Source organism: Cervus canadensis, chromosome 7, assembly GCF_019320065.1.
Source record: "Cervus canadensis isolate Bull #8, Minnesota chromosome 7, ASM1932006v1, whole genome shotgun sequence".
NCBI classification, from domain to species: Eukaryota; Metazoa; Chordata; class Mammalia; order Artiodactyla; family Cervidae; genus Cervus; species Cervus canadensis.
In genome coordinates, this window is record NC_057392.1 from 19,635,322 (window position 1) to 19,659,866 (window position 24,545).

General features: G+C 48.6%; 1 protein-coding gene across 2 annotated transcripts in view; it reads right to left on the reverse strand.

The window, feature by feature from the left end:
- The window catches only part of PRDM15 (PR/SET domain 15), a 59,254-nt gene that overhangs the window by 32,532 nt on the left and 2,177 nt on the right, over positions 1-24,545 (reverse strand). For both annotated transcript variants that reach the window (XM_043474470.1, XM_043474471.1), the window contains exons 2-7: positions 14,385-14,430; positions 13,764-13,857; positions 12,141-12,294; positions 9,654-9,906; positions 751-852; positions 210-434 (exon numbers count right to left, since the gene is read on the reverse strand). In XM_043474470.1, the coding sequence (XP_043330405.1) occupies positions 210-434; positions 751-852; positions 9,654-9,906; positions 12,141-12,294; positions 13,764-13,857; positions 14,385-14,421 (865 nt within the window). In that variant the 5' untranslated portion in view covers positions 14,422-14,430. The remainder of the gene's footprint in view (positions 1-209; positions 435-750; positions 853-9,653; positions 9,907-12,140; positions 12,295-13,763; positions 13,858-14,384; positions 14,431-24,545) is intronic.

Genomic DNA, 24,545 nt, shown 5'->3' on the forward strand with positions numbered 1-24,545 from the left:
AGGGCTTAGACAGCGCCTCCATGTAGACTCCGGACCAAGTTTTCCGGCCTGCCAAGGAGGCAATGTGGCCTCAGGCCCCTCTCGCTATCAGCACTCCTCCCCCACGACCACGCCCCAAGCTGACTCCTCCCCAGGACCACGCCCCCAAGATGGCGCCTCCCAGGACCACGCCCCCCCCAAGATGGCGCCTCCCCCAGTACCACCCTCACCTGCTGGCTCCTTGCCTTCAACAATGACTAGAGGCTGCTCTGGTTTGGATGCTTTGGGTTTTCTTCCCCTTCGAGGCTTTTTCTTCTGCTCTTTGGTGGCACTGACAGTCTTGGGAACCTCAGCAGGTTCCCCCCGGGGCACATCTGCTTCCTTCTCCGGGGCCGACTCCTGCTGGCCAGCTGGGGCGACGCTCTTGGATTGTTCCAAGTGGCCCAACAGGTGCTCTGCAGAAGATGCTTATGATGAGTCCACCAGGCTGAAAACACTTAGGCCACAAAAACAAAGACAGCCCCCACTACCCTCCTCCCCAGCTGAACTACTCTGCTGAGCTGGCGGAAAGAAAACAAGATCCCTCAGTGCCAGACATGCAGAGGACTTCAAGCCAAAGCACAGATCCCTGGGAGGAGGCCTGCAGGACACAGGCCAGGAGCGGAGCCAGGGGAGTCCTCACATCCTCGCCGATGGAAGTGACAATGCGCGTCTGGGTGAACGCATCCAGGGACTCCCTGGCGTCTGGCCCAGCAGGTGCCTGCCCCTTACCATTCAGCAGCTGCAGCTCCAAGAAGGTGGCTGAACACACCTTGCACACCCACTGGCTGGGCTCTGCATCCACTGGGGTGCTGTTCTCTGGGGTGCCTGCAGCTTTAAAAGATAAGGTGGGGGGAGAAGGTCCAGAAGTTCCTCTCTGTGCTGCCCAGCCCAGTGGAGGGCGCACCTGCCCCATAGGAGGTGACAACTGCCTTCTCTTGGGAGCAAATCCAACCCTCCAAACACTGTTCTCAGAGTTTTACCCACAGGGACTCTTTCATGCCCGTGAACACCCCCATTTCATAGATGAGGAAACTGGGCACAGATAATTGGAACCAGTCTGATGCAGGGGTGTCACCAGTCAAGGAAATGTGTCCTCCTCACAGAAGCCAGTCCAGTGGGACCAGATGCACACCCCTCCACACACACTGATGACTTCAAAGGGAAAAAAAAAAAGGGCATCCTACAGCCCACAGCAAATTCCCTACTCTCACTGGCTCACGTGACAAGAAGGAGCGAACCCACGACAGTTAGGCCCCATGCCCTGAGTCCAGTTTCACCATGGCGCCTGCCCAAGCACTGTCAACAAAACTTTTGCAATGACAGAAACGTTCTGTAACTGCCTTCCAGGTGGCAGCCACATGTGCCCAGGGCCCCTGAGGAACTGGACTTCGGCTTTTACTGCATTTGAATTTAGGTTTAAATAGCTGCCCCGGGGCAGGTGCTTGCGCTGGGGGGCAGTGCCTCTAGCCCTTCTGGTACCCCCACTGGAGTCTGGGGCGGAGGAAGATGACCAGGGTCCATGGAACACAGAGGGAGATCCTGGCTGGGTAGACTCTTTAAAAAAAAGTACTGATGTTCTTGTGAGTCCTCAGAGTTAGGGATGTCATAGAGAAGAACCTTTGTTTTCTATTAGAGGTGGCAATAATGGTCACCTGCAAAGCAGGAGACGTGAAGAAGAGACACAAGTCCGATCCCTGGGTTGGAAAGATACCCTGGAGTAGGAAATGGGAACCCACTCGAGTATTCTTGCCTGGAAAATCCCATGGAGAGAGGAGCCTGGGGGCTGCAGTCCACTGGGTTGCAGAGAGTCAGACATGACTAAAGCGACTTAGCACATAAGCACCCACAAGTTAATCACTAAAGGGATGTTGCCTATAAGCTTAAATTACACATCATGACCCATCCCTGGGAACCCTGCCTCTCAGGTAATGAACATTAAGCTGAAATACCTTTGTTTAGCTCACAGGAAACATCCTGACCAGGCTCACCTGTGAATGGCTGCAGGAAGGAAGAAAACACATCCCCTCTGGAGGCTGACTGGAACCAGGAAATGCTTGCCTTCATTCCCTCCCCTTTTAGTACACAAGAGGCCTGAATTCTAACTCAGAGAAGATGGTTCTTTGGGACATTGGTCCACTCTCTTCTCGATCTACTGGCTTTCCAAATAAAGTGGCTGTTCCTGCCCCAACAACTGTCTCTCAATTGACTGGCTGCTCATACAGTGAGCAGTATGAGCTTGGATTCTGTAACAGGGACGTTCCAAGTGAATGTATGTTCATGATATCCTGGCCCAGGAGACTGATTTCTCTAAACCCCACCTGGCAGCCTGTCAGGGCTGGGCAGGGGCCACCAGCTCTCACCACCACCTCCACTCCTGTCTCTGTGCAGCTTGTGTTGACACTCAGGACCCATCACAACACCCATCAAAACACACTGGGGCCACCCACAAAGCAAGAGCCTCTGGGACTGTGACTGCACATGCCTTCAGTTACCAGGAAAAAGCACACCTCTTTCTGTCTCAAAAACCAGCAATAAGCCTGCAAAAGATGGAAGGAAAAATGGAGACCACTGCTACAACTATTTGCGAGCATTTTCTGAGTCTTCGTCAGATAACAAGAGATTAGAAATGAAAGTGGATGTGAAATTTTCAGTTATACCAAAACTAGAAGAGAAGGAGCAGAGAGCGAGCAGCACAGAAGCAGGGCATGGTCTCGGGACGTGCCCTCCGGCTCAGCCTCTGCTCTTGCCCACACCTGCTCTCTGGGGAATCCGTGGAAGCGCATCAGGAAAAGATGGGGGCAACTGAAACCAAAATCCCGTATCTCACTCACCTTCCCCAACACACATGGTCTAAAGAGGGCGGAGTACTCTTGCACAGGAGAGTTTCAGAGAAGGAGGCTGAGGAGGGGTGAGCGGGCAGCGGACACGCGGGACTAAAGGCAGCTCCTTCTAACCCAAATGAGTTGCAGTCACTGCACCACGAGGTCCCCACCCAGGAGTGGAATTCACGCTGACCTGACCTGGGGCAGGAAACCTTTCTCTTCAGCCTGATGTCCGGAAGCGGGGCTGACAGGACCAACTTGAAGAACCAGTCATGACTGCTGTCCTCTCACTGAGGGCAGTGTTCTATTTCACAAGAACTATCTTAAAAGGTAAAAATTCTAAGAAAAAAAAAATATTAGCCAACGATCAGGAGGCAACTCCTGATCACAATAATGCATGTCCAACAAGAGAGATGCATCTATGCAAAATGAAACGGTGCTGCAGGGGAGGGGCAGCGATGACACGGAAGGCTCCCAGCAGACAGTCACCAAAACAAGTGATGAAGATCAAGCACGCAGTGTGTCAGCATGCTAGGCACGACCTCAGCCACGCAGAAACGCACGGCTGCTTAAACAATGGAAGAGAAATGGCATTAAATACAAGGACAGAGGATGGATGCTGGTCACCAGGGGACGGGGTCATACGAGGGAACCTTCTGGGGTGATGAGAATATTCTATATCTTTTTTTTAAAAAAGCAAGTTTGAATGTTTATTTTTTAATTTCTTTGGCTGTGCCAGGTCTTAGTGGCATGCAAACTCAGTTGCAGCATGTGGGATCTAGTTTCCTGACCAGGGATCGAACCCAGGCCCCCTGCATTGGCAACAAGGAAGCTTAACTGCTGGACCACCAGGAAAGTCCCAGACCATTCTCTATCTTGATTGCAATGGAGCTCATGCAACTGTGGACATTTGTCCAAACTCTGATACTGCCCACTAAAATCACTATTTTATGGTTTGAAAACTATATGCCCACTATGCTGGTTTTTAAAAACTGCTAGAAAATGCCAAGCAAAAATGCCAAGAGTTGTTAAGATGGTGATGTTGTATGTAATCAAGAAGTTCCTCAAATGTTAGGAAATGTATTTATAGCTCACCTCTTTTACTAGGAAAATGACTTTGAAAATCTGACACTGACAGCTGACTCTAAACCCTACACGCCTGCTGGCTGAGACGATGAGGCTTCATTGGCCAACGGGCCCAGGTGTGTGTAAAGAAGAGAAATTAACCTTCATGGATATTCAATGAAAACATGTGATTAGGAAAGTAAATCCAGTACCAGGGAAAAAAATATATAGATTAGGTTTTGAAAGAAGTGTGTGTCACTGCTCCTTCAGGTGGAAGGAAAAATACTTCCTTCCGTATTTAAATGTCTATTCTGGCAAACTGCAAACTGGCATAAAATCTGTGTAATTATTAATAGTGCCCAATGTTCTTAGAAGCCCAGAGGTGGAGTCACGGCTACCCTGGTGTTCCTGACCGAGAGCAGTCAGGACAGGGTGGGGAGGCAGATGTTCTAGACGACACGGTTCCAGGCTGATTTCATTAAGAACTGTTCTATCAGATTCAGGCCCCAATTAAGAAGGTCTCCTACAGGTAAAAAAAAAAAAAAATCCAACAGGACAACTGTCACTCTGATTGTTGTTCAGTTGCTAAGTTGGGTCTGACTCTTTGCAACCCCATGGACTGCAGCACACTAGGCTTCCCTGTCCTTCACTATCTCCTGGAATTTGCTCAAATTCGTGTCCAGAGTCAGTGATACTATCTAACCATCTCATCCTCTGCCATCCTCTTCTCCTTTTGCCCTCAATCTTTTCCAGTATCAGCATTTTTTCCAATGAGGTGACTCTTCACATCAGGTGGTCAAAGTACCTGGGCTTCATCTTTAGCATCACTCCTTCCAATGAATATACAGGGCTGATTTCCTTTAGGATTGACTGATTTGATCTCCTTGCAGTCCAAGGGACTCTTGAGAGTCTTCTCCAGCAGCACAATTTTAAAGCATCAATTCTTTGGCACTCAAGTCTTCTTTATGGTTCAACTCTCACATCCAGACTGGAAATACCATAGCTTTGACCATAAAGACGTTCATCAGCAAAGTGACGTCTCTGCTTATTAATAAGCTGTCTGGGTTTGTCATAGCTTTCCTTCCAAGGAGCAAGCACCTTTTAATTTCATGGCTACAATCATCATCCGCAGTGACTTTAGAGCCCAAAAATATAAAATCTGTAACTGCTTCCACATTTCCCCTTTCTATTTGCCAGGAAGTGATGGGACCAAATGTCATGATCGAGGTCTTTTGAATGTTAAATTTTAAGCCAGTTTTTTCATTCTCCCCTTTCACCTGCACCAAGAGGCTCTTTAGTTCCTCTTCACTTTCTGCCATTAGAGTGGGATCATCTGCATATCTATGGTTGTTGATATTTCTCCTGACAATCTTGATTCCAGCTTGTGCATTCATCCAGCCCGGCATTTCACATGATGCATTCTGCATAGAAGTTAAATAAGCAGGGTGACAACATACAGTCTTGTCACACTTATTTCCCAATTTTGAACCAATTTGTTGTTCCATGACTGGTTCTAACTGTTGCTTCTTGACCTGCATACAAGTTTCTCAGGAGACAGGTAAGGTGGTCTGGTATTCCCATCTCTTGAGGAATTTTCCAGTTTACTGTGATCCACATAGGATCAAAGGCTTGAGCACAGTCAATGAAGCAGAAGCACATTTTTTTTCTGGAATTCCCTTGCTTTTTCTATGATCCAACAAATGTTGGCAATTTGATCTCTGGTTCCTCTGCCTTTTCTAAATCCAGCTTGTACATCTGGAAGTTCTTGGTTCATGTACTGCTGAAGCTTAGCTTGAAGGAATTTGAGCATTATTTGCTAGCATGTGAAATCAGTGCAATTGTGTGGTAGTTTGAACATTCTTTGGCACAGCCCTTTGGGATTGGAATGAAAACTGACCTCTTCCAGTCCTGTGGCCACTGCTGAGTTTTCCAAATTTGCTGGCGTATTGAGTTCAGCACTTTCACAGCATCATCTTTTAGGATTTGAAATACCTCAGCTGGAATTCCATCGCCCACACTAGCTTTGTTTGTAGTCATGCTTCCTAAGGCCCACTTGACTTCACACTCCGGTATGTCTGGCTCTAGGTAAGTGACCATACCATCATGGTTATATGGGTCATTAAGACCTTTTTTGTACAGTTCTTGAGTGTATTTTTGCCACCTCTTCTTAATCTCTTCTGCTTCTGTAAGGTCCTTAGTATTTATGTCCTTTATGGTTCCCATCTTTGCATGAACTGTTCCCTTGATCTCTCCAATTTTCTTAAAGAAATCTCCAGTCTTTCCCATTCTATTATTTTCCACTACTTCTTTGCACTGTTCATTTAAGAAGGCCTTCTTACCTTTCCTTGCTATTCTCTGGAACTCTGCATTCAGTTGAGTATATCTTTCCCTTTCTCCCTTGCTTTTCACTTCTCTTTTCTCAGCTACTTGTAAAGCCTCTTCAGACAACCACTTGGCCTTCTTGCATTTCTTTTTCTTTGGGATGGTTTTGGTCACTGCCTCCTGTTCAATGTTATGAACCTCTGTCCATCGTTCTTCACTAGCACTGGCACTCCATCTACTAGATCTAATCCCTTGAATCCGTTTGTTACTTCTACTGTATAATCATGAGAGATTTAATTTCGGTTATATCTGAAAGTTCTAGTCGTTTTCCTTACTTTCTTCACTTTAAACCTGTATGGCAAAAACCACTACAATATTGTAAAGTAATTAGCCTCCAACTAATAAAAATAAATGAAAAAAAAAAGAAAATTAAAAAAAAAACCTGGATTTTGCAGTAAAGAGCTCATGATCTGAGCCACAGTCAGCTCCTGGTCTTGTTTTGCTGATTGTATAAAGCCTCTCTATCTTTGGCTGCAAAGAACATAATCAATCTGATTTCGGCATTGACCATTTGGTAATGTCCATGTTTAGAATTGTCTCGTGTTGTTGGAAAAGGGTGTTTGCTGTGACCAGTGTGTTCTCTTGGCAAAACTCTGTTAGCCTTGGCCCTGCTTGCTTCATTTTATACTCCAAGGCCAAACTTGCCTGTGCTCCAGGTATCTCATGACTTCCTACTTTGGCATTCCAATCCTCTATGATGAAAAAGATATCTTTTTTTTTTGGTGTTAGTTCTAGAAGATCTTATAAGTCTTCATAGAACCATTTAGCTTCTTCAGCATTAGTGGTTGGGGCATAGACTTGGATTACTGTGATATTGAATGGTTTGCCATGGACATGAACAGAGATCAGATCATTCTGTAGTTTTTGAGATTGCACCCAAGTACTGCATTTCAGACTCTTGTTGATTATGAGGGCTAGTCCACTTCTTCTAAGGGACTGTTGCCCACATCAGTAGATATATATAATGGTCATCTAAATTAAATTCACCCATTCCCATCCATTTTAGTTTCCTGATTCTAAAGATGTCAATGATCACTCTTGCCATCTCCTGTTTGACCACATCTAATTTACCTTTATCCATGGATCTAACATTCCAGGTTCCTATGAAATATTGTTCTTTACAGCATTGGACTTGACTTTCACCATGAGACATAGCCACAACTGAGAACTGTTTCCACTTGGCCTAGCTGCTTCATTCTCTCTGGAGCTATTAGTAATTGCCCTCCACTCTTCCCAGTACCATATTGGACACCCTCCAACCTGGGGTCTCATCTTCCAGTGCCATATCCTTTTGCCTTTTCATACTGTTCATAGGGTTCTCATGGCAAGAATACTGGAGTCGTTTGCCATTCCCTCCCCCACTGGACCACGTTTTTGTCAGAACTCTTCACTATAACCCATCCGTCTTGGGTGGCCCTGCACACCATGGCTCATAGCTCCAATGAGTTACACATGCTCCTTTGCACCAACAAGGCTGTGATCCATGAAGGAGAAACTCCGATATGGGGAGATAACCTCTGGGCTGGCTTTGACCTTGAGAGTCATGAGGCCTGTGCCACCCTCCAGGACACAACCGATAAGGTCAGACCCAAATGACGTGCAGTCTGGGCTGGTCACATGGAATAAGGAATCCAGGACATGAGGAAACCAGGTCAGGAAGATGCTGGTGACCCTGGAAGCAGTGCGGGAGCTGGCTTCACCCCACCCACTGCGGGTGCCTCTGGGGGGCAGGGCCAGGTACCCAGTTTTAGCAAATCCAGAGGGTGGGTCTAGGAGCAGTCTGGTGAAAAAACAAGGGTCTCTCCAAATTCCTTCTGTCCCCTTTCCTAGCAAAATAAAGAAAGGCCCATCAAGGCCAGGGTCCCTCTGCAAATATCCCTGTGAAGATGTAAACCCTCTGCTGCCATCAGGCCCCATCTGCAGTCATCTGTCTTTCCTGGGGGACCCCCCAGAAGCTCAGCACACCACCACCTGCACCCAGCCTACAGTGACTGAAGGAAGGCACTGGAAATTCACGTCTACCCAGGGGCTCTGGCTACGGGCTTTGAAGAAGTAACCAAGGCAAGGCAGGTTAGACTGGATTTGGGTGGTCCTAATCCCAGTGACTGGTGTCCTCATAGGGAGAGGACCCAGAGACCCAGGGAGAGATCCTGGCAGGGACGAGGTGATGCAGCAACCAGCCAAGGATTGCCAAGGGCCATCAGCAACACCAGAGCTGGAACAGGGGCCAGGAAGGGACCCTCCCTCCTGACCTCTGGAGGAACCAGCCCTACCCACACCTGGATCCTGGACTTCAGGCTTCCAGACTGTGAGACTGTACATTTCTCTCATTTAAGCCCTGACCTGTGGTCCTCTGACAAACCGTGTGGGCCACCTCACGGACCCCTCCCTCCTTGATACTGCTGGGCAAGCCCACTTGGAGTGGCTATGATGCAGGGGTCATGGGATAGCCCAGAGCCCCCAAAACTTGTTACCCCTCTTGCCCTACTAAGCCATCTGTAACCCACAGTGCTCAAAACGAAAGAGATCATCTCCTTGTCAGAATCCTGTGGTTTGGGGTCAAGAGGAAAGCCAGTGTCTGCTTCTCCCCAGAGGAATTCATCTTAGAGGCAGCCACAAGCGTGTCCGCCCCAGGCAGTCCCAGGTGGGGTGTGTGAAATCCCATTCACCCAGGTCACAGCACCACGTGTAACAGCCATTCACAAGGTCAGGTGGGGAGGACATGCACCCAAAGGACCGACAATGGGGGCAGAAAAGACTGAAGTTCACCAGTCCCCTCACAAGGTCAGGTGCCCCAGTTCAGGGTGGCAAGCCCTACATCTGATTTGCTTCTCCAGTACAATGCAGGTGAAATCACAGGTGTCCACTAGGTCTTTCTCTGACCCCACACACACACATACATATGCGTGTACACATGCATGGACGTGCATACACACACACACACATATATATACACACCCCAACCTCTAGGAGAAGGCTGCTGGAGCCAGAATCAGGGTTTAAATCCTGATTCCTTCACTCTCTGCTCTGTGACTCAAGGCAGGTTTCTTAACGTCTCTGTGCTCCATTCCCTCTGCCCAAACCCTGGGACCATAACCTGACCCCAGAAGATGGGCAGGTGAGTGATGTGGGAAGCCAGAGGACCGAGCTGGGAATGGAGCTGCCGCCAACAAGTCTGGCCTGGGGCGAGCTCTTCTAACAGCCTCTCAGGCCAGGCAATCAACACGCAGACCAACCAACCCATCCGCATTCCCCACCGCTGCAGGCCTGCCCAGCCAGACGCCTCTCGCTGACATCAGACTGCTGTGAGAGGCAGGGGCAGCAGGACAGTGGGCAGGCTGGGGGCAGGGGGCCACCACATACCCTGGAGCCCAGGGCAGGCCTGCCTCAGCATGGGCTTGTCCATCCTCTTGGCGTAGAAGGCTGCATACCACACACGCAGCTCGGTGCCCGGGGGGATGTCCCGGGAGGTGGTGAAGTACACGTCGCTGCCATGCTGGAAGGCCGTCAGGTTCTGGTGTCCCGGCTCCGCTGCCGGCCGCACCAGCATCATCCAGTTGCAGTCGTCCTCGTTGGAGGTGTCGAAGCACACGGGGTGCCCGTCCTTCTGGAACACCTGGGGAGGGGGAGCACAGCCCACCACAGGGCCGGGTGGGGGCTGGTTATCCACCAGTGTGCGTGTCAGCATGCACATGTGTGTGTGTGTGTGTGCAAGGGGCTGCTGAGTGACCAGTCTAGACACTGCCACATCAGTGGCCAAACAGGGCACTGTACGGACCTGTTCTACATTGATGGAAGGGCAGCGGAAGACCCCCGAAACAGGTCAGGCTAGTCACAGGCAAAAGGGAAGCAGGAGGCACAGCTAAAGGTCAGGTGTCACTGGGAGACCTGAGTTCTCAGGTGGGTACTGGGACGCCTCATCTCCACCTGTGGTCCAGGTGGGTACCTAGTCACATGTGCTCTGCTCCTGTTCCAGGATGCACGAGAAAGCCTGAGCTCTACTCCCAGGTCAGGAGTTCTCAGGAGCCCTGAGTTCTATGCATGGTCCTGTTGGGAATGAGGACACCTAAGGTCTACCTATGGTCCAGGTATAGAACATGGACACTCAGTTCTAATCAGTTTTCAAGTGGGCAAGAAGACACCTGAGTTCTACTCCTGGCCCAGGGTGTCACTGGAACACCTGGACTCTATACCTGGGCCAGGTGTATCAGGACACCTGAGTTCTTCTCCCACCTCTGTTGCAAGTATGTTCAATGACTTTGGCAAAGTTCCTCAATCCTTTTTTTAAAATTTTAGTTATTTATTCGTTTATTTACTGACTTTTTGGCCATTCCAGGTGGCATGCAGGATCTTAGTTCCCAGGCCAGGGATTGGACCTGTGCACCCTTCAGTGGAAGTGCGGAGTCTTAAGTCTAGACCATGGAAGTCCCATTCCTTGATCTTTATAAGCTGTGCCCTCATCTAAAAAGCAGCACCACCACTTTATGGATGGAATGCAGGCAGGGACAGGGGGAGAAGCTTGAATATTTTGAAGTTCAAAGTAACCACATGGAATAGGGAGCTCCCGTCCCCTATTTTCTGATGCAACTGTTGCTTCCTCATTATAGAAAGAAATCTCCCTTCTTCTCCTGGCTTTTCCAGTAGGGGCTCCCCACTTCTAATAGCTAGAGGCCCCCATCTGAGGCTGGAGCCCTCAGAAGCAAGGGGAGGGGGTGGAGGGGGCTGCCAGGTGCCTGATACCCCCCAGTCGGTATAGGGGGTGCTCCCCCTTGGCCTTGGCCTCCTTCTATGGACATGAAGGTGCCCCCAGCACCCAGGTGCCCAACCCTGAGCCTGTGCTGGAACAGCTCAATACCAGACACAGACCCTCGGAATCTTGAGTCACCGAAAGAAACTGAAACAGGCACAAACAGCTTTTTCAAAGAGGCCTTGGCCAACCACGGGCCCACAGTGATTATGCCCATCAGCCCCGGGTCTCTTGACATCACTCCTGCACATAAAACAGCCTTTCTTTCTTTCCTTTCTTTGTGAACAAATTAAGTCCCTTTCCTTTCTCTCTGCCATGCTGAAATCTGCCTATAAACTCAGTTCTCTGAGGACTGTCGAGTCCCCACAGTCGGCTGGATCATCTCTGTCCCAAAACACTTGGGTCTCTGCTAAGGGTCTCCAGGAAAGCTCGTCTCTGGGGCTCTCTGCTGCCCAACCAGCGCCTGTTCCTCTCAGTTTATTTCATGGATGTTTCTGAAGGCTGGCTGCAGCTGAACAGTCTGGGCATGGGGCCAGAGCTGTGACCCATACTCACAACCCCAGCCTCGTGGCACCTCTGGGGGTCTCACTTTAAGTGATCAAGTCCTCCCTGTGATTTTCTTCCATTTCTTTTTCTCCGTGTCACACAGAAGCCATCATCTCCCCGTCTGATGTGCTTTTCAGAGCTGCCAAATTTTGCACTGGTCTCTCATCAACACAAAACACCTTCCTTTCGAAAGAGCCTAGCAAAGTTCCCTACACTCCGCATAGGTGTGAAATCCCCATGCGGTCCTGCAAATTCCACAGAAAGCCCCTCCTACAGCCTGCACTGGGCGGGGCGGGGGGGGGGTCCACTCTTGCATATGTTTTAAATACACTCTTCTGAGTTTTGCAGAATACTAACTTAACTCATGTTCATATAATATAAACTAAAAAAAAAAAAAGAAACACTGTCTTGGAAATTCAGCAGAACTACAACACCAAGAGCTGTCTCTGGGATGTTTATAAATCACTGAACTCTTCAGTGAGCATCGCCCTTGCCCACCTGCACGTGAGGAAGGTCACAAACAAGGGTGCCGCAGCCCCCACCGGCCCAGCGTGTACCTTCAGTGGAAACGCGGATTCCTTCTCCCATTTGGCGACGCGTCGCGACTCAAATGGGCCGAACTGCGTGCGCTTGACGAGCTGGGTCACAGCAAACACCCCCTCAGCTCCGTCTTCCAGGCGTCTGATCTCCAGGTTGGAGGGAAGGGATGACCTAGAGATGGAACAAAGCAAGAGAGTCTCGGCCCCGAGTGCCCACTGGCCAGGGTGCTACCCTCACCAGGGGCAGAGGGTTAGGACGATGGAAAAGGTCGCTCCCGCTGGCCCCAGAGCAAGTGATGGAGGGGCACTGACTTGAGGATGCGTTTATACTCCCCACCCAAGAGACAGAGCCAATGCTCATGTGCACGCGTACACACACACACACACACACACACACACACACACACACACCCCTAAGTGTGGGCCCCTCTTTGATGGGCCCATAGAGAGGGAGGGAGGACCAGAGAGAGACCATGAAGAGGTGCCTCGTGGAAAGGACCACGGAAATGACAAGAAGTGCCAAAGAGAGTGCATTTTGAAGACCAGAAGAGGGCTTCCCGCGAGGCTGTACTGGGCTGGGTTCATCATGAATGTGGCCTTTTTAAGTCAACTCGGGCAACGTTAAGGAGAGGACATGTGTATCCCGGTGGGGAGAGGAAGGGAGGCACGTCGGCAGGGACCTAGCGTGAGCCAAGACCAGGGCATGCCTGACCCATGTCTAGGGTGGGACATGGACCCCTCACAGGAGTGGCAGGAGGCCAGCCGAGACGAGGAGCCCATCCGGGAAGGACCAATGGCTCCCACTGGAGCTTTGTGGGCAACGGGCAATCGCTGAAGGGTCTGGAAGAGAGCTGGTCAGATCTGTGCTCCGGGCCAAAATAGGAATCTCTTTGCTCTGCACAGGTAAGTCACAGTCAAACCAGTGGGGAAGCTTCTAGGAACAGCAGTGGTAAGATGACAGCCTGAGTGCCAGCCCGTTCCTAAAGCAGATGTTGTGATGACAGCCACATCCGAGGGGCCATCCTCTCCCCTTTACAGATGAGGCAACCGAGGTGCAGAGAGGGGCACGTCTCATCTAGGTCCAAACAGCTACTACGGGGCAAACAGGGCTGCGACCTGGGGCCCCCCAGGGGACACAGTCCCCCGCCCCCGGGGGAACGTGGACCGGCAGAGCCTCGGAGCCCCCGCACCAGATCTAGGTGCTCATCCAGCAGCTATTCCCCCTCTGCCTGGCCACCTGTGCTCACTGCCCACGGCTCCAGCCCCCAACCAGGCATGTGTCAGACAGCAAGCCTGGGTGCGAACCACAGGGGAGACTGAATGGGCAGACCTACAACCTCAGCTGTGGTTGCTTCGTGTATAAACCAATTCAGCACCCCAGCGGAACCAGGGACTAGATAAAAGACATTGACCCGGACACCTCCTCGACGTGCCCTGGCTCATCCCAGGGACAGGTAACCAGCTTGCAGTGGATGGAGATCTCTGATGGCATCGAATGAGAAGACGGTCCCTCTCCTCCTTATTTGCTGTCTCCTCCCTTTGTGTAGACACCGAGGTGGTCAGGCTCTCGCCACAGATGACAAACAGACAACCCTGTTTGACAGGCAGGATGGTAGAGACAGCTGGAGGGGGGTCACTCACCTGGCCCTGCTTAACACGAAGGAGTCTTTGACCATGACCACCGGGCCCAGCTCAGGACATTCAGAGTCGTGGTACTGGCTGCAGTCCTCGCACCCTGCAAACACATATCCCGGCATCAGGGGGGGCATCGAGAGGTGAGGGAGACGCCCACGGAGCATCCCGCAGCCTGGGGGTGACCCAGAGCGCTCCCCACAAGTGCAGAAAGAGAGCAACACAGGCCATGTGCCCCCAGGAGAAAAACCCAGCTCCTTGGCATGCTGCAAGGCTGACCGAGTCAGCTCTACGGGGATGCAGGACAGGGTCTCCGTAAAGGAGAGGAAACGAAAACTCACCAACATAACCTGTTTCTCATAAATCTAACATGCCAGAAACCCTTCTAAAACCCAGGGTTACCTTTCTGAGTCTGCTGCCACCCCTGCCCCAGTGCCCTTTGCCGGGAGTTCTGGGAAAGAAGATTCTTTGAAAATCGGACCCAGTAGCACATTTCATGTCATACACCATGGTTCTCAGTAACAGGTAAAATCCCATCTAAAAGGAGACAGCTTTTCTCTACACAAAGACCAGATGTGCACGTGGCTCTACCTGCAGGTGAGGGCGGGCCACGGGCCCTGGAACACTTACAGATGAACATGATCTCTTCATTCCCGTCTTCAGCCATCGCCGCCACCTGTCAGGACACAGCGCCGCATTAGTGAGCAGCTTTGGGCCCAACGCATTTTTTTTTTTTTTTAATTTATGGAGTAAACTTATTTACAAAGTGGTGTTAATTTCTGCTACATGGCGAAGTGATTCAGTTACATGTGCACGCGTGCTGAGTCACTTCAGCCGTGTCCAGCTCTTTGTGACCCTGTGAACTGTACCCACCGGGCTCCTCTGTCCATGGGATTTTCCGGGCAAGAACACTGGAGTGGGCTGCCGTGCCCTTCTCCATCAGTTATAAATACCATTCTTTCTTATATTCTTTCCCATTGGCACTTGTGATGATTCATACTTTTTGATTGGAGGATAATTGCTTTACGAGCTTGTGTTGGTTTCCCCTGTACAATGAAGTGAATCAGCTACATGTGTACATATATCCCCTCCCTCGTGGACCTCCCTCCCACCCCCATCCCACCCCCATCCCACCCCTCGATGTCACCGCAGAGCACCGAGCTGAGGTCCCTGTGCTTCTGGACCTGGAGTCTGTCACACAGAGTAAAGTCAGGAAGAGAAAAATTTCACATAGGAAGGCATATATGTGAAATCCAGAAAAAATTATACAAACGAACCTATTTCCAAGGGAGGAGTAGAGACACAGATGTAGAGACGTGAACACAGTGGGGGAAGGGGAGGGTGGGATGTATTGGGAGATTGGGATTGACATATATACGTTACCGTGTGTAAAACAGCTAGCTGGTGGGAAGCTGCTACAAAGCCAGGAAGCTCAGCTCAGTACTCCCCTGGCATTTTTTTTTTTTAAGTATTTATTTATTAGGTTGCACCAGGCATGTGAGACCTAGTTGCCTGACCACGGATCGAACATAGGCCCCCTGCATTGGGAGCACAGAGTCTTAGCCACTGGACCGCCAGGGAGGTCCCCCTCCATTGGCATTTTTAAAGACAGTTCCTGCTCCTGTGGATGGAGGAGCCTGGTAGGCTGCGGTCCATGGGGTCGCCAAGAGTCGGACACGACTGAGCGACTTCACTTTCACTTTTCACTTTCGTGCATTGGAGAAGGGAATGGCAACCCACTCCAGTGTTCTTGCCTGGAGAATCCCAGGGGCGGGGAACCTGGTGGGCTGCCGTCTATGGGGTCGCGCAGAGTCGGACACGACTGAAGCGACTTAGCAGTAGCAGCAGCAGCAACTGATGGCCCCCTAAACCATATACAGAGACTGACTTTGTGATTAGAAAAAAAAAAATATTTTTCCATTTTGTTTTTTTGGTCACACCATGTGGCTTGCAGAATCTTAGTCCCCTGACCAGGGATAGAACCCGGGCTCTCGTAGTGGAAGCACAGAGCCCTAACCACTGCACAGCCAGGGAATTCCCTGACTTTGTGCTCTAAAGGCAACATGCAGTACGGTCCTCTTTATTATGGGATGGGTTTGGGCCTTGAAATGTTTCCTCACCCAGAATGATGTTGCTTTTAACAAGCCACACATGTGCATGGCTCTGGATTTAGGACACTGTCATGAACTCTGGCTTTTACCTTTCCCGAGCAGCCGTCTGCTTCCATTTGTGAAAGAAATGTTGTTGTTGTTCAATCGCTCAGTTGTATCCAACTCTTTGCGACTCCGTGGACTGCAGCAGGCCAGGCTTCCCTGTCCTTCACTATCTCTCAGAGCTTTCTCAAATTCATGTCCATTGAGTCAGTAATGCCATCCAACCATCTCAACCTCTGTTGCCCCCTTCTTCTCCTCCTTTCAATCTTTCCCAGCATCAGGGTCTTTTCCAGTGAGTCCACTCTTCACATCAGGTGGCCAAAGTACTGGAGTTTCAGCTTCAGCATCAGTCCTTCCAATGAATATTCAGGGTTGATTTCCTTTAAGATTGACTGCTTTGATCTCCTTGCGTCCAAGGGACCCTCAAGAATCTTCTCCAACACCAGAGTTCAAAAACATCAATTCTTCAGCCCTCAGCTTTCTTTACGGTCCAACTCACATCTATACGTGACTATTGGTAAAACCACATCTTTGACTATACAGACCTTTGTCAGCAAAGTGATGTTTCCGCTTTTTAATACACTAAGTTTGTCACAGCTTTTCTTCCAAGGAGCAAGTGTCTTTTAATTTCATGACTGCAGTCACTCTCCACAGTGATTTCGGAGCCTAAGAAAATAGTCTGTCACTGTTTCCATCATTTCCCCATCTATTTGCCATGAAGTAATGGGACCAGATGCCATGGTCTTAGTTTTTTTAACGTACTGCCATTTAAAGAAAGCCAGTTTTCACGTGGCCACTTCTATTCTGCCTCCCTCACAAGACTGTGAATGCCTCCAGGGCAGCCTCGTCTCACACGACCTCTATCTTTCTCCACCTGCTAAACTCTGCGTAACACCACATTTCTCACATTTCTCTCGGGGACTAAGGCACCACCTAACATCACGGAGGGGAGCCCTCCTGCTCTCCACAAAACCTTTATCACATCTGGTCACTTCTATTTCTGATTCAACCTTGAGGTTCACCTCCATAGCAGGCAGCACGCCCAGGCCCACTACCTATTTATTTGTGGGCAATCTGAACATGTTCATTCTGGGGTCTCAGACTCCTGACCCATAAAAGGGAAATTAAGATGCCCACCCCATATAGTTTTGGGGGGAGTATAAAGTGAGATACACCTGGTGTGTGCCACTCAATAATAGTTCCTCTTCCCTCCCACCGCTCCATCCCCAATTAAGTCAACCCAGTACATCCTTCCTGTATCCCACTCCTGGCCAAGACCACCTGTGGTACCATTCTGGGGAAGTATGCAGGCTGGCATACTTCCTCAACGCTGATTCCACATGCCCTCTGCCCCATTCCCATCCCCAGGAGCTATTAAAGGATGAACAGCAGACAATGCAAAGTCCAAATGAAAATGCAGATTTGCTGAGCACACAATTTCATAAGTAGAGTAGAGGACAGAGTTGAAAATTCTACCACGGAAGTCGATTAGTTACAAGGAAGCAAGGTAGAGAGATGGGATTTCCAATTTGCCCTTAAAATTCCAGGAATTCATAACCAGGGCATATTTCCCCCCAAACACAGCACAGTACCTTCTTTTCCCACAAACACTCCTTTACCTTACAAGATGTCTCAGGTAGCTCAGCACGTTTAACTTGGGGCTTCCTGCCTGATGGCCTGCACGGGCAGGGTCAGGGGTCAGTCTGCTATGTGGGTAGCAGCTGGTCACACAGCAAAAGAGGAAGGACAAAGAGGAAGAAGTATGTGGAAACCCACTTTTGTGAGCTGCTGAGGTGCTCCCAGGGGCCTGAAAACCGTCTGCCCACTGGCAGGAGCCCCCTCCACTGGTCAATACCCGCTCATGTTCAAGGAAGTTCTTGAGAACAGATGCCAAACTGCAGCCAGATCATGGCAGAATACAGGGTTCCCACAAAGCTGGCAGCATCAGATGGTGCAAATGACGGAAACCACTCTGGCCTTTCTCAAGGCCTGATGTGGCCACCTGCCCCTGGTCTGGCCTCTCAAGGAATCCACTTCCTGGCTATTCTAAGTAGTCCTTCTATGAACACTGGGGTGCCAGAATCTTTCTGAATTGCAGTTTTCTCCCAGGGATATACCCAGGGATTACTGGATCATATGCTAGTTCTTAGTTTTTTAAGGAACCTCCATAGTTTTTTCCACAGTGGTTGTACCAATTGACATCCCTCCAACAGTGTAGAAGGGTGCCCTTTTCTCTACACCCTCTCCATCACTAGTTATCTGTAGACTTTTCAGTGATGGCCATACTGACCAGTGTGAAGTGATACTTCCCTGTAGTTCTGATCTGCATTTCTCTAACAATTAGTGATGCTGAGCATCCTTTCACATGCCCATTGGCCATCCCTGGGCTTCCCTGGTGGCTCAGATGGTAAAGAATCTGCCTGCAGTGCAGAAGACCCAGGTTCGATCCCTGGGTCAGGAAGAGTCCCTGGACAAGGGAATGGCTACCCGCTCCAGTATTCTCACCTGGAAAATCCCATGGACAGAGGAGCCTGTTGTGCTGCAGTCCAAGGGGTCACAAAGAGTCAGACACGACTGAGCAACTAACACTTGGCCATCCCTATGGCTTCCTTTGGCAAAATGTCTATTTAGGTCTTCTGCACACTTTTTGACTTGTTTGTTTTTCTGTTACTGAGTTATACAAGCCATTTGTATATTTTGGAAATTAAGCCCTTCTCAACTCCATCATTTGCAAATGTTTTCTCCCATTCCATAGGCTATCTTTTCATTGTGGTTTCCTTTGCTGTGCAAAAGCTTATGAGTTTGATTAGATCCCATTCGTTCATTTTTGCTATTATTTCTATTGCCTTTGGAGACTAAGAAAACATCAGTACGATTTATGTTAGAGAATGTTTGGGCTATATTCTCTTCCAGGAATTTTCTAGTGTCTTGTCTTTATGCCATTTTGAGTTTATTTTCATGTGCAGTGAGAGACCATGGTCTAACTTCATTGTTTTACATGTAGCCATCCAGCTTTCCCAATGCCAGTTGCTAAAGAGACTGTCTTTTCTCCATTGTGTATTCTTGCCTCCTGTGTTGAAAATTAATTGACTATAGATACTTGGGTTTATTTCTGGGCTCTCTACTCTGTTCCATTAATCCATAGGTCTGTTTCTGTGCCATACCAAGCTGTTTTCATTAGTATAGCTTTGTAATATTATCTGGAGCCTGAGTTATGCCTTCAGCTTTATTCTTCTTGCTCAGGATTGATTTGGCAATTCTGTGTCTCTTATGGTTCCATATAAATTTTAGGATTATTTTTCTATGAAATATGTCTCTGATCATTTGATACGGATTTCAATAAATTTATAGACTGCTTTGAGTATTATGGCCATTTTAACAATACTATTTCTTCTCATCACAGAGCATGGGATATCTTTCCATTTCTTTAAACAATATTTAATTTCCTTTATCAGTGTTTTATAGTTCTCAGCATATAAGTTGTTCATTTCCTCGATCAGCTTTATTCCTAAGTATTTTTTATGAAATTTTAAACAGAATTTTTTTTTAACTTTCCCTTTCTGATATTTCACTATTAGTGTAAAGAAGTGCAACAGATTTATGAATGTTAATCCTGTATCCTGCTACTTTGCTGAATTCATTTATCAGTTCTAATAGTTTTTGTGTGGCATCTTTTTTGTTGTTGTCCAGTGGCTAAGTTGTGTCTAGCTCTTCATGACCTCATGGACTACAGCACACCAGGCTTCCCTGTTCTTCACTATTTCCTGGAGTTTGCCCAAACTCATGTCCATTGAGTTGGTGATGCCATCCAATCATATCATCCTCTGTTGCCCCTTCTCCTGTCCTCAATCTTTTCTAGCATCAGGGTCTTTTCCAATGAATCAGCTCCTCCCATCAGGTGGCCAAAGTATTGGAGCTTCAGCATCAGTCCTTCCAATGAATATTCAGGGTTGATTTCCTTTAGGATTGACTGCTTTGATCTTCTTGCAGTCCAGGGGACTCTCAAGAGTCTTCTCCACCACAGTTTGAAAGCATCAATTCTTCCGCACTCAGGCTTCTTTATGGGTCAGTGCTCACACCCATACATGACTACTGGAAAAACCGTAGCTTTGACTACATGGACCTTTGTTGGCAAAGAGAGGTCTCTGCTTTTTAATCTGCTATCTAATTTTGTCATTAAAAAAAAAAAAAAGCAGAGACATCATTTTGCCAACAAAGGTTTGTTGTGATTTTGGAGCCTGAGAAAATAAAGTCTTTCACTGCTTCCACTTTTTCTTCCTCTATTTGCCACGAAGTGATGGCACCAGATGCCATGATCTGAGTTCAAAAATATTGGAATGGGTTACCATTCCCTCCTCCAGGGGACCATGTTTTGTCAGAACTCTTCACTGTGACCTGTCCATTTTGGGTGGCCCTGCATGTCATGGCTCATAGGGTCATTGAGTTACACAAGCCCCTTTGCCACAACAAGGCTGTGATCCATGAAGAAGTGGCATCTTTAGGTTTTTCTATATATAGTATCATGTCACTTGCATATAAAGACAATTTTACCTCTTCCTTCCAGTTTGGATACCTTTTCTTTTTCTTGTCTGATTGCTGTGGCCTGCAATTCCAATAACTATGTTGAACAGAAGCGGTGACAGTGGACACACTTGTTTCAGATTTTAGCAAGGATGCTTTCAGCTTTTCACTGTTGCATATTACATTAGTGATGTGCATGTCATAAATAGGTTTTATAAAGAAGCCTCCTGAAGTCTGTGCTATCCTGGAAAAATCCCTTTGGTGCATGAAATGCTCCTTTGTAGAAGGGAAGTTCAGTCTCCAGACTTCTCCAGCATGTAAGAAATCTTAGAATAAAGGACTGTAGATAGTACTGCTGTAGGGGAAAATGACAGAAAAATTCACAAAGTGTGAAATTCAGCCATTTTAACTACTGATCCTGGAGATACGTACCTTTACACCAGTGGTTTTCAAAGTGTGGTCCCTGGACTAGCAAACAGTAACACCAGCAGCACCAGGGAATTTCTTGAAAAGGCAAATTCTTAGGTCCCTCCCCAGACCTGCTGGAGCAGCCTCTCTGAACTGGGATCTCCATACTCTGCAAACCTTAAGGCATTTGGAAACCTTCAGGTTATTCTGATGCAGCTCAAGTCTGAGAACCGCTGCTTAACCTTAAATCTTTTTAAAACTTACATAGCTGCCAAATGAAAACAAACAACAACTGTGATCACTGGAGGACCATAGTAACAGCGTCAGGAAACCAGATTCATCACGAGTGTCAGTTAGGCTCAGGTCAGGATGACCTGTGTATAACTTGGTAAGAAACAGTTTGAAAGGAGGGGTCATGTGGAGCAGATGTTCTCTGTGACAACTGAGGTTTATGAGGCAGCCCCCGTAATGACAACTGTTAGAAAATGATTCTGAAAAGGAAGATTAAAGTGGGAGGAATCACCCTACCTGACTCAAACTTAATTATAAAGCAACAGTAATGAGAACTTGGGTTTAGGTGGAGGGATAGAACCAGAGGTCAATGGAAATGGAGAACAGAGTCACACAAATATGCTCAACTGATTTTGAACAAAGGGTAGAAGCAGCTCAACTAGAGAAAGATGGTCTATTCAACAGTGCTGGAGCAACTGGACATGCAGAGGCAAAAAAAAAAGAAAGAAAAAAAAAGAACTGTGACCTTACATCTTACACAAGGATTAATTCCTAACAGATCAGAAACTTAAAAGGATAAAAAGAATTTTTTTTTTTTATTTTTAGAAAAATAGGAGAAAATCTTACTAGGGCTAGCCAGCTTGTAGACTTGTTACCAAAAGCATAGTTTACTAAAGGAAAACTGATAAATGGGACTTCACCAAAATTTAAAGATTTTGCTTTACAGAATTCACTGTTAAGAGGATGAACAAAGTAAAGACCCTGAGACATTTTAACAAACCATGTATCCATATGTAAGATATGCAAAGAACTCTTAAATCACAAGGATAAAAATGCAAGCAACCCATTTATAAAGTGGGCAAAAGACATAAACAGACATTTCACCAACAAAAACACTGAAATGACAAATAAGCACATGAAATGATGTCCAACATCATTAGCCTCCAAGTAAGTACAAATCACAATGAGACACCACTACACACCTCTCAGAACGGCGGGGATGAGGAGACTGGGGCACCCACGTGCCCTGGTGGGAATGGAATTCCATTCAACAATTTCTGATAAATCAACATGGCCTATGACCCAGCAATAGTACTGGCTGGGCGGTCATCCCAGAGAAATGGAAAGTTAGATCCATATGGAGCAGCTTTATTCCTAACAGCCCCAGCTGGAGATAACCCAGAGTGCCTCATGAGCGACTGGTGCTGCGGCCCATCTACAGTCTGGAATACTAGTCAGCAACTGAAAACGTGGAACTCCTGACACATGACAGACCCTGATGAGTCTCCAGGACGCTGCTGGGTGAAAAAAGCCAATCCCCAGCAGTTATATAGCGTGTGATCCTGTTCACGTTCTTGAAATGGCAAAATTAGCGAGAAGGGAACTAGAGCAGTGAGTGGTTGGTGGGGGTCGAGGAGGGGTTGGGGTGGAAGGACAGAGGGCATGAGGCTATACGAGGGCTCCAACGGGGCTGGCATGTCCTGGGTCTGGACCCCATCAAGGTCACCATTCCTGCTGTGACCCGGTACCGGAGCTGTGCCTGGTGGTACCACCAGTGGGACGTGGATGAAGCGAACATGGATCTCTGCGTTCTTTTTTACAACCGCCTGGGTAGCCACAGTGATCTCCAAATCATAGTAGTTTAAAAGCGACTTCCAACACAACACGTGGCAATGGTCTGGGTCCCGGTGGAAATAAAGCACATATGACCTTGATTGGACAGGCAGATACTTGAATACCGACTGGGTATCTGGCCAGATTTTGACCACATTAAGGTGCCAGCATTAAATGTTTTAGGTGGGCAGTTATTTTTAGAGTCCTTTTCCTGAAGAGACACAGACTGAAATGTTTACAGATGCAATGATGTGACCAGTGTTTGCCTCCAGGTCCGACCAGTGGCAAGGCCTGGACGGGGTGGAGGGGGCAGTCAGGCCCCAGGCAACGGTAGCTGGGGTGGTGATGGACACACGACTGTTGCCAGCCTGTTTCTGTGTTCAGTTTTTCATACTAAAACCCCTTGTGAGCGGTACCCATACACACTTCCCCTGTCCTCTTCTTCCATTGACTGTTTTTCAGTCCTGCCCCCAGAGCTGACTGAAGACACGTGTCAAGTCCACTGAACATCTTTTTCTTCACCTCACTTGACCTCTGGGTCATGCCAGACGTGGCTGACTGCCTTCCTCTCCCCACGTTCACTCGCCATCACCTCCCACGCCTAAGCCCACCCAGGCTCTGACCCCACCTGACGCTTAGGTCCAGGCATGACCGACCTCTGTGCTGATGGTCCCACAAAAGTGTTGTGCAAAATGCTATTTCCTGCCCTTCACCTGACAATATAAGTGGCTCAGCCTTACTTGAAACAGCTGTGAGGGACGTAACTTCCAGCATATTATAAATATTGACTTCTTAAAATAGTTCTGTGGCTCTTTAAGCATGTCTATTGGAATCGAAGCACCAGAGCGTGACATCCGGTCATGGGGTATGTGGACAAGCTCTTCCCCCGCTTCAGGAGGTGCTTCTGTCTCTACCAGCGTGTGTTTCCATCACTGCAGGTGTTAAACCCCACGTGTTACACTGGTGCTTGAAATGACTACGGATCACCTTTTACACAAATACATCAAACCGGTCTTGATTTTCTAGGACCCTGAGTCTGTGGTAACTTCTCCTGGACTGAGCTATCGTCCCAATAACTGGGACACCACTGATCGAAATGGAAAGGCTGCCCACGCCGGTGACACAAAAGTTGGGCTTAATGAGGCAAACGGGGCTTTCTCCCCAGTCCACTCATGAATGGTGGAATTTGATTCAGCTCTCTGTTCCTATATGCACAGATGTGAGTGCAGAAGGCTCTGCTCCGCAGACAAGCAATTTTGCAGGGGAAGCGCTCTGTCACTCCTTAGCGACAACCACTGCCCGAGGTCGCCCAGACACCGAGATGCCCACACACCTGTGAGCTGACCACGGCCCACACCGAGACTGGGGCTGGGGGTTGTCATGTCCTAGATGATGGGAGGGACCTTTCTTAAGCCGGGAGCACTTCAGGAAGGTGAGGACCAGGGCCGCGAGCGCTGGGCAAGGGTCTCTCCCACCTTGAGGGGAAGTTTAAAAACGCGCTGGTCTCCTGGGCCCTGATTCCCCGACCACTCCCCGACCTGCACACCTGTCACCTGACTTCAGTGACCGGCACCTCCTGTCACCCCCTGCACCTTCCCCACAGTCCAGCAGCAAGGCCTGCCTCACTTTAGACACACTCTTTATCCTGTCCTGACACCTCATTTCCCCTCTGCCTCCACCCTGCTTCTAGGGGAAAGACACGGATTTGCTGGACCCCTGCCCAAAGCCCCCAGGGGTGTCCGGCTCTCAGGGTGAACTCTGAGGAGAGTACAGCCTGTGCTGCCCTGACTCGGCCACACAAAGCCTGCTGCCACCCCAGGGCCTTTGCACTTGCCCTCACCCCAGATCTCCACTGAGGAACACC